Genomic DNA, 11,138 nt, shown 5'->3' on the forward strand with positions numbered 1-11,138 from the left:
TTCTTAAAAATATCCTTACTAATCAAGTGTTATTTGATGAAAAATTTAATATGTGCAATTACTATAAAGACTACCTTAAAAATAGATAAATATGAGAGACAAAATGAATTAAGGTTTATTTTAGGACTAAATTAAAAATTACTACAAAAAAGTCCCATGAAATTTGGTAATGATTCTGAAGTCCCAAAGGGACTTGAGTGCAATTTGGTAAATTGTAAAAAGATGCCTCTATCCCTGGTGAGATGCATCTAAACTAACTCAAAGCTGCCCTATTTTTCAGTCTGAAAATTAGCACTTTATACACAGGAAGCAAGAGAGAAAAAACCAAAACTTCATTCTGCTTCTTCCCCCATTCCCATATGAAAATCTCATCCACTCTATCAATGTCAATCATTGGCAAAAATCGCTTGTGTTTTTGGTTTGGTGTGTGTTTGGTCATTCAAGTTGGGGTTTTATTATAGGTGAGTAGAGTGATTATGGGTGTTCTGTTTCTGGGTATATTGTGGGTGGATTGAAGGTAGGCTTGCTCTGTTTGGGTATGGTTCAAGGGGAATTGATAAGAAAAATGAAGGCTAGTATGATTAGAAACCCTTACTGCGAAATAGGAAAATATGTTGTCAATAGAGCCGCGACAGTTGTCAATATAGCTCCTTGACTTGTCAATAGTAATAGCATTGTACAGATTTACATTAACTGATTTTTTAAATTTTTTACACAAAGGCCATGACCTTCTGTACCCTTGACTCATTGGTAGAGGTCACAAAAAGAGGAAGAAGAGGTAACAAAGAAAGGTGAGTAGTTACATGAGGCAAAAGGGGGGGAAAAGCCACTTTGATCCTAGACAAATGATGGCAAAAGAAACTTTTTGTAAATAGAAGTGACATAAATTTTTTTTGTGGATGTCACAACACACACAAATAATTAGTTTAATACTAGATATATGCAACTATATGTTTTTTTAATGGGGTTATAAAATCGGTGTAATTACATGTATATGAAGTTGTAAATGAAAGTTAACTGTGTATTACATTCTGATGCATAGTTAGTTGTCATTATCCGCACCCTTTATTGTCAATATATGCTTCGTCACTTGTCACTCACTGCACCATCAGTTGTTAATTAATGTGCTGATATAAATTTAAAAAAAAATATGATTTTCATTACATAATGTTATACAACATCATAAAATATCACTAATTCCTCAAAACTAATCCATTTTTTATAATGAGATATGGAATAATTATTAAAAGTCAATCATCACTGATATGAAGTCATAAAATCACTTATCATGAACAACATATTCACTTGTTAATGGTTTCAGTGTAACTTGGCATGTTAGATTCTGCTGTCATTTCAGTTGTCATTATCCGCACCCTGCATTATTATTAGACATGTTATAACTTATCAATGGAGCATTGTGACTTGTCAATTAATTTGCTGATGTAAGTTGTCAACTATAAATTCAAGTTACATAACCTATTTTAGTATCATATGATATTTTCAATTACTCTGTCATATTATATTCTGATTAATTTGTCATATATAATTATTATTAATGAAGTGTCAATGGTGGCATTATAACTTGTCAATGGAAGCACTATGATTTATCAATGGTAGTACTATGACTTATCAATGGTGGCACACTGACTTGTTAATGGTAGCACTGTGACTTGTTGCTCACCGAATAACTTTTTGAAAGGTTTGGGCGCTGCGGTGGATATGATTAGGCGCCACGGTGCCTTACACAGAATGGCAACTCCTTGGGACAAATGGGGGTGCTGCGACAGATATGGTCAGATGCTGCAGTGGATTATCAGTTGTCAATGGTGGCACACTAACTTGTCAATGGTGACACTATGACTTGTCAATGGTGGCACTGTGATTTGCCAATAGAATACTGTGACTTGTTAATGAAGGCACTGTCTCTTACCAACTGAACATAAATTTGAGTAATACCTTCTTCTTAATAATTATATTTTAATACAGATATCACTTAACATTATAAATAAATGACACCTTCAGTTGTAAAAATTTTGAATATTAATTATTAATATCCACACATTCATTTGTTATGAAATTGTTATATCACTTGTTATTAACTCCTGTTATATTACTTGTTATTTTGGATAACTCAGGTTGTTAATTTCTACGTTGGATGCTGTTGAGCTATACACAACTGAGAATTTCAAAAGAAATGAGTTATTTTTTGTTCCAACAATTGATGATATAATTTCCTTCAATTCTTCATAACTTGTGCCCTCCTTTATATTGTTGTTCTTACACTACCTCCCATATATCTCATATCATCTTCTCTATCATTTATAAACTTTCTCCCTATGTGAACAAAACAAAATAGATGCTTTCCAGATGTACTCGACATCAGTAATTTAAATGTGCATCAAGAATCACGCAACTATCATTGACAAGTCAAGGAACTACGTTGACAACTGTCGTGGCACACATTGACAACTATCGCGGCCTGATTGACAACACAATATCCCATTTCATGCTAAGAGTTTCTACCCACACTGACCTTCATCTTTTTCTTCCTTTGCTACAAAACTAATATCAGAACAGAGCAAAACCATTAACAAGTGAATATGTTGTTTATGACAAGTGATTTTATGACTTTATATCAGTGATGATTGATTTTTAATAACTATTCCATATCTCATTATAAAAAATGGATTAGTTTTGAGGAATTAGTGATATTGTATGACGTTGTATAACATTATGTAACGAAAATCATATTTTTTTTAAATTTATATCAGCACATTAATTAACAACTGATGGTGCAGTGAGTGACAAGTGACGAAGCATATATTGACAATGAAGGGTGCGGATAATGACAACTATGCATCAGAATGTAATACACAGTTAACTTTCATTTACAATTTCATATACATGTAATTACACCAATTTTATAACCCCATTAAAAAAACATATAGTTGCATATATCCAGTATTAAACTAATTATTTGTGTGTGTTGTGACATCCACAAAAAAAATTTGTCACTTCTATTTACGAAAAGTTTCTTTTGCCATCATTTGTCTAGGATCAAAGTGGCTTTTTCCCCCCTTTTGCCTCATGTAACTACTCACCCTTCTTTGTTACCTCTTCTTCCTCTTTTTGTGACCTCTACCAATGAGTCAAGGGTACAGAAGGTCATGGCCTTTGTGTAAAAAATTTAAAAAATCAGTTAATGTAAATCTGTACAATGCTGTTACTATTGACAAGTCAAGGAGCTATATTGACAACTGTCGCGGCCTTATTGGCAACATATTTTCCTATTTCGCAGTAAGGGTTTCTAATCATACTAGCCTTCATTTTTCTCATCAATTCCCCCTGAACCATACCCAGACAGAGCAAGCCCACCTTCAATCCACCCACAATATACCCAGAAACAGAACACCCATAATCACCCTACCCACCTATAATAAAACCCCAACTTGAATGACCAAACACACACCAAACCAAAAACACAAGCGAATGATTGACATTAATAGAGTGGATGAGATTTTCATATGGGAATGGGAGAAGAAGCAAAATGAAATTTGGGTTTTTTCTCTCTTGCTTCTTGCGTATAGAGTGCTGATTTTCAGACTGAAAAACAGGGCAGCTTTGAGTTAGTTTAGATGCATCTCACCAGGCATAGAGGCATCTTTTTACAATTCACCAAATTGCACTCAAGTCCCTTTGGTACTTCAGAATCATTACCAAATTTCCTAGGACTTTTTTGTAGTATTTTGTGTTGCATGAGACCTTAGTGTCATTTTCCCAATTAAGGGGGTGTTTGGATAGAAATTAAACCATGGCTTCAGAAGTGCTTTTACGGATTACGAAGTAAATATGTGGAAGAGGTTACCTCGTTTTGTGAAAAAGTACTTCTGAAACTGCGATTTTGAGAATACCAAACACCTCTTAAATATGTTGAAGGGAGAGAATGGGAAAGAAGGGTTGTCAACCATGAAGAAAGCAAAAAGGAGAGAGAGAAGGAGAGCAAGATACAGAGGTAAAAAGAAGAGAGTAGTGAGACCCATGTGCTGTACTTGTCATTTTTGTATTTATCATACCGTGATTTACGTGGCACACCTGGTTCACTTAAGAATTTTTCTGTGCCGAGGTGCAAGTAAATGGCCTAGAACAGGATTTAAAACTTTATTGATTATTGATTTCTTCGGACAGAAAACGGGAGAAGAAAAAGTGGAGTCTTAAGGGATGTTTGGGTCTTTGGGATGCTACTCGGGACTCAATCATGCATCCTAACTGGAAAAGCTAAAGGTGTGAGAGAAAAAAAGTGTTTGTACCCATGTTTTGGGAACGTAACTTTTGGTCTTTAAATCTTTAAATGGACTTCTGCAGTAAGTTTTTCAGAGTTGTTTTTTTTTTCCCCTTCAGTTGGCACTGTGTTCAACAATACCGCTAGAGCATTACCTATCCTGACTCTCTCTTGCATGTATTTTCTCTCATTTGTGGTTAAAAAAAATGAGACAAAATCAAACGTAGGTGTGCAACCACATCTCTCTGGCTTTAAATATATATATATATATATATTTATCCATTAAATATATTTAATTAAGTATTTTAATATTTTTTATTTTTTTCTAATAATAAATTAAACTTTTTTATTTTTAATACTTCTTTTAAAATGATCACATTATATATATAATATTATATATGTATTACTTAATAAAATTTATATCCTTTTAAGTTATTTTACATATAAACTTATTTTTTTATTTATTATTTAAACAAGTTGTAATTTTTTAAACTGACTTTTTTACAAAGTCCAATCTAAATATAAATCACATTATATTAACTGATTTTTATCTAATCTAATTTTTATAAGAGTCTGATTAAAAAAAATTATTTCTGTTAATTAACAACGGCTCACTAGAAAAATCAGCCATCTTCTACTTTTTTTTTTTTAAAACCAGAATCTTCTACTCTGTTATCATATCATTTAGTATCTGATGGAAGGAATCCAGAATGACTTGTGCTGCGCATCTTCCTTCCATATGTTTTATGCAATTTTAATATTGCATTTTTCAAACATGAACCACACAATCAATGGCAAAACCTGATTTTACCACCTATGGTCATCTTCTCCTTGTTATCAGCCTCAGTTTCAGTCCCAATGGCTTATTATTGGCAGTCTCTTCGGAAGAATCAAAAGACGCAACTGATGACGCTTTTGTTCATTGCCTGACGAACCACGCCGATTCCCCATTTAAAGGCCAAGCATCATCAAAAATATTGTTCGCTCAAACTGAAAACACTCCCTCCTACGCCTCTCTTCTTCGAGCCTACATTCGTAATGCTAGGTTCAATGCCTCCTCTACTCCTAAACCCTCCATTATTTTGACCCCTTCGCAAGAATCCCATGTTCAGGCTGCAGTAATTTGCGCCAAAAACAACTCGATTCGACTCAGAATCAGGAGTGGTGGCCATGACTTCGAAGGGATTTCTTACACCTCTGATGAACCCTTCATCCTCATTGACCTTTCCAATCTTCGAAGTGTCACTGTGGATATACAGAATGAAATTGCGGTGATTCAAGCTGGTGCTACGCTTGGTGAAGTGTACTATAAGATTTGGGAGAAAAGTAAAGTTCATGGGTTTCCTTCTGGGCTTTGTCCAACTGTAGGTGTTGGTGGTCATCTCAGTGGAGGAGGGTACGGCAATATGCTGAGAAAATATGGGCTTTCTGTTGATCATATTATTGATGCTCAAATTGTTGATGTTAGTGGTAGAATTCTTAACAGAAAATCAATGGGGGAGGATCTTTTTTGGGCTATAAGAGGCAGTGGAGGAGCAAGTTTTGGAGTTATTCTGTCATATACAGTTAAGTTGGTTCAGGTGCCAGAAATTGTTACGGTTTTCAGGATTCAAAGGACCTTGGAAGAGAATGCCACTGGTCTTGTTTTTCAATGGCAGCAAGTTGCTCCTCATACGGATGATAGGCTTTTCATGAGATTGCTCTTGCAGCCTGTGACTGTGAAATCTGACTCTTCTAAAACGAAAACCATCAGAGCTTCAGTTCTGGCTTCATTTCTTGGGAGGGCTGATGAACTTGTCAAGCTGTTGGAGAAGGAATTTCCTGTATTGGGTTTGAAGAAGCAAGATTGTCTTGAGATGAGTTGGACTGATTCAATGATATGGTGGTTTGGATTCGATAATGACACCAAAGTGGATAAACTGCTTGATAGAAATCCTGACTCAGCATGGTTCCTCAAAAGAAAATCTGATTATGTGCAGACCCCAATTCCCAGAGATGGGTTGGAATATATATGGAAGAAGATGATTGAATTGGGAAAAACAGGGTTTGTTTTCAATCCCTATGGAGGAAAAATGAATGAGATTTCATCTGATGCGACGCCTTTTCCTCATCGTGTAGGGAATCTGTACAAAATTCAGTATTCAATAAACTGGTATGAGCCTGGAGATGAAGCAGAAAAGTATTACACAACTCAGATTAGACGACTATATAGTTACATGACACCATTTGTGTCTAAGAATCCAAGGAGGGCATTCATTAATTACAGGGACCTTGATATTGGCATCAACAATTTTGATAAGAATAGCTATGAAGAAGGGAAGGTTTATGGGGTCAAGTACTTCCATAACAATTTTGAGAGGCTGGTGAAGATTAAGACAGCAGTGGATCCAGAAAACTTTTTCAGGAATCAGCAGAGTATCCCAGTATATTCAAGTAAGTAAATTAATTGGCTTATGTTCTTTTATTTCCTTTTCTACGTGATTGCTTGGCCTCAGTCCCTTGTTTTGGGAAATAATTGTTCTTATAGTTGGAGTTTGGTAACAAAGATCTTAAGTTCCATTGAAGGCTTTATGCCTAGTAATGACTTTCTTCTGAAGATCTGATCATTACAGGTCTAATCTCTTACAGGTCTTATGACTTTTCTATTTAATCCCTTCTTTCATATGCATAAAATATCATGAGAATTCAGGGAGTTTCCTTCTATTTTTTTGCTTTCTAAAATACCCAAGAATAGACAAATATATAATCTGTGGGATAGCTAAGAACTAAAAGAAGTTATTCGTTGCATTCATTGAGAAATAGTATACACGTGTGACGAGAGTTCATTTTAGGTATGCTCTTAGATTCGGTCAAAAACATGCCATTTAGTTGTAGATCTTGGTTGAATTTAATCTCCAAATTTAGACAAGAATCACGTATTTCTCTGACATACTGACGAAAATAGTAGTCAGTTTTTCAATACCATGAGACATGGGAGTGAAATAAATATAACACTCCCGTTATGAGTACGTCTGTCTTTTAATGATGACCAAACCAAGGTGGGCTGATTTTCTGTTTTGTCCTATTGTTTTTCAATATTTTTTCATTTTTTGTTTATGAGATATTCTGAAATGAATTCTTAAATCCGATATGGCCTGAATGCTTCATGCATATCAGGGGTGTTTTCAATCTGAAAGTTTTCTTGGGGTATGTTATTTTAGCTATGGATTCATCTGTCTGGGATCTGGATTTGATGCACTTTTTATTTTATCAATCTGGTATCCGGCATGCATATCAGCTCATGAAGTGCATGCGGCACTTATCCAGATCCATTTGGCTCCATCATGCCTGTCTCCCTCTGTCACCTTGGACCAAACCTTGGGGAAGCAAACACCATATTTGTGAAAGGATATGACTCTGTTTGCTTTCCTCCTATTAGTAGTCATGTGCTCTGCTTATTTACCCTTCCCATCATGGATAGATAGCTCCATCCATGGTATTCCATAAGAGAACATGACAGTTAAAACTTCCATAACTTGGATCAATGATGGTTAAGAATCTCAAAAATCGAAATCTCTTTTGAGGACCATAGTATTAAGTTTCCATTAGTGCTTCTAAAATTATCACTCTTATTCAATGAAGTTACAGCGTTATCTTTTAAATACTATATGTATAGTTTAAATTTATTACTACTTCTAGATGAAAAATACATATGTAACATCAAGACAGGCCGGAGCTTTAAGAAGCTCAAGTGGTAACCTTAGCAAACGCAGCCATTGAGAAGAATTGTATCCTCAATTAGTGTTGGTTTAAGGTGTGAACCTTTACATATTATTTTCTCTTCCTAAAATTAAAGGTGCTCAATGCTAGTTGGATTGATATTAGAGTAGTCATATAACTGTGCTAGACAGAGTAGCGGGTGTCAGTGATTGCTTCTATTTAGAGCATCTTAAGATCTGTTTTTTTCCTCTGCAAACGTAGTTTTTGCTTTGAAGTTCGAGTTTCTGAATCTTCTAAAGGCAAATGCACCATTGAGGGGAAAAAGAAAGAAGAAACTATAGGTGGGCTTTTCGAAGAAGCCCAGCTTTCTGCTTGCTTGGGAAAGATCAGGAAGCATTTTCTAAGAAATGTACGCGTTGCAATTTATCAAAAAATGAGAAGCCTAAAGTGATTGATTTGTGAGACTTCATAATCTGGTCCCGAAGAAATTCTGGTCATATATGATCAATTTGGGTTAGGCACATATTACTGGAAAGCCTAGAGTTTAAAACAATTACTTCGTTTTTTTTTTTTTTTAATTATTTGGACAGTTTGATTTCTTCCCACTGAATTTAGTTGGTAGAGTACATGAATGAATGGACCATACTGCCCGAAGAATTATTTTAAATTCAAATCGAATCATTATGTTGAAGAAACTCTGATCATTTAGTATGCATATGGAGGAAACTCAGATTTGTTAAGAATAATTTTTTTTATCTGCAATGAATGGATGACAAAATCTATATATAAATGAAAGGGTTCACTTCCTGAAATTTGAAACAAATGGTTTTAGTCCTTGAAACCTTGTTTTAGGGACTCAAACCACTGTTCCAATAACTTAAAATCTTTAAGTGAACCAATATAAGATCAAATTTCATAGCTCAAAACCATTGATCTCAAATTTCAGGATCAAAACAAAAATGAGATTAAATTTCAGGGACTAAAGATGGTATTGACTTTAAATAAAAATTCTAATAGGGCACACTATTCATAAATTATGAACAGTAAATTTCATTCCTTTGCCTCCATGTAATTATGGGACCGACACTAGTTTGTTTAAGACGTATCATTTTCTAAGGATTATAATCATTACTGGAGTTTGTTTGCTGATTGCAGGATTGGAGTCTCAGGCTGGTAAAATATTACAGTCAAGCCTATGTGTGACGCTAATGGTGGGGGTCATTAGCTCACTTGTCTTCTGTTAGATTAGATCATTAACTTCAATTATAGGCCCCCTTTCAATTTGTTTGTATTACTCCTCCCATCCTAAATATAAGACCCGCTTTATAGTGTAAATTATGCTACAAAATGGGTATTATATTTAGGACTGGAGGAACATATAATTACTTCCTAATTCCCAGTAACAGCAACATACCCTTCTTAATTCCCAGTAACAGCAATATACCTGAGAATGAAATTTCTGCGCAAATTTGCATGTAATGTATAAATTATTTTATAGTCATGTGTAATGTATGGAAATGTTAACTTCCACCCTAGTTCTGTGAGGTTAGCAAACTGCTCATTTGTGCAAGATTATCATTAATTTTATCGTATATATTTATTCTGATTGTATGGCTTTTATTTTATTAGCATTTATTAGCTTTTACTCTGGCTTTTTTTTTTGGGTGTATTTATGGAGATGTATCTTATGCCCTATTTGGTAGTATAGAGGTTTGTTTATAGAAATGAAAGTAGAAGCGATTTCTAAAGTATATTTGGTAAGCTTATGGGAGTACTGAATTTATTTCATCAAGCATAAACAAATTACTATAAGTCTGTTGACTATTTATATTTATTTTTAAAAAAATTAATTTTTTAATCCCTCGACTTTCAACTCATTGAAAGCTCAGTCCCTTAAAGTATGACTTAGTTTTTAAAGTTTTGACTCAATTAAAATTTAATCATTCAAATTTCAATTCGTTTCAAACTCAGTCCTGAACTTTGATGATTTATATTTTCATCTTTTATCATCAATAATTCATTTCCGAGTTCGTACTGAGTCATCCTAGTAGGCAAAAAACATTATCACTCAGCATCCCCCGGGGGAGGGGGAGGGGAAGCAGTTCGGGATCGTAGTCGCTTGCTTCTTCTTCAGGTCACGTCAACAATGGATGGAATCCGCCATTGGTGATTTCCAAAAACTCGTGAAATGCAATCTCAAGGCCATATAAGGCCCGAAATTTTTTTCCCAAACAGTCCTTTAGGTATGGTTTGATTTAATGATTCAATCAAAGCAATTTGGCCCCAAAATATGCACAGAAGCAATGGTTCTTTTTTTTTTTTTTTTTCTCAGTCAATTTGAAGCTTTGGTCTATGAAAATAGTGTCATTTACGCAGTGTTCTAAAGGTCTAATACAGCAATAAGCATTGATTATTGAGAAGAAATAAGGTCTAAAATGCATAGATTTCAATACTCCCATCTACGATCAAAATTGTTCGATCTGCAATTTCATGACTTCCTGACTCAAATCGATCCATATTAAACATATATTATGTGAGCAAACAAGTCCACACCTGAATTGTGATCCATTTTAACGAGTTATTTTGAGAAAACAAGAAGCCCCAAATCCTTGGTTTAAAATCCGAAAAGTTGTCTCTTTCTTTAACTCGCGACTCTCCTCGTTCCTTCATCTCTGCCATTCTCTTTCCCATGTTCTCTCCCTTCTCTGCTTTGCTCGACCATATTGCAGAACAGAGAGGAACAAGCCGCCTCAAATTAGGATGACTTATTCGATTGAAGCTCATTCGATTTTGTTTTCCTGCTGACTCATGATGTGATGCGGATGCTGAGTCATAATTTTTTGGCCAATTAGGATGACTCAATGCTGAGTGGAAATGAGTTATTGATATAAAGGATAAAAAACATGAACGATCTATATTTCAGGAACTAAGTTTTAAACTAATCAAAAGTTTTGGAACTGAATTATACTTAAGAGACTGAAGATTAATTTTTCCTTATTTTAACCACGTCATGATAAGTCCCCCCGCCCCGACCAGAACGTCATGATAAACCAATCCATGCAAACTCTATTGTGAAGGCCTCAATGCCTCACAAATCCATAAAAAATCTGTCTCAAATTCTATTGCGAATGTTTCCCGAATTTTCTTTTTCTTTTTATAG

The 11,138-nt window shown here is 34.7% G+C and overlaps 1 protein-coding gene across 1 annotated transcript; it reads left to right on the top strand.

The window, feature by feature from the left end:
* The first annotated feature begins 5,070 nt into the window (after positions 1-5,070).
* On the top strand, positions 5,071-9,578 carry LOC114745056 (berberine bridge enzyme-like 21). Its single transcript, XM_028933199.1, has 2 exons — positions 5,071-6,712; positions 9,134-9,578. Exons 1-2 carry the CDS (start codon positions 5,071-5,073, stop codon positions 9,220-9,222), a joined length of 1,731 nt encoding a protein of 576 aa, XP_028789032.1. The 3' UTR covers positions 9,223-9,578.
* The last annotated feature ends 1,560 nt before the right edge of the window (positions 9,579-11,138 follow it).

Source organism: Neltuma alba, unplaced genomic scaffold, assembly GCF_004799145.2.
Source record: "Neltuma alba isolate B1F8T4 unplaced genomic scaffold, ASM479914v2 tig00004516_pilon, whole genome shotgun sequence".
Lineage (NCBI taxonomy): Eukaryota > Viridiplantae > Streptophyta > Magnoliopsida > Fabales > Fabaceae > Neltuma > Neltuma alba.

What these genes read in the sequence shown, in the direction of transcription:
- LOC114745056 (XM_028933199.1), top strand. Translation starts at nt 5,071, where the DNA reads ATGGCAAAACCTGATTTTACCACCTATGGTCATCTTCTCCTTGTTATC. An exon ending in GAGTATCCCAGTATATTCAA is followed by an intron (nt 6,713 to 9,133) that starts GTAAGTAAATTA and finishes TGCTGATTGCAG; the next exon opens with GATTGGAGTCTCAGGCTGGT.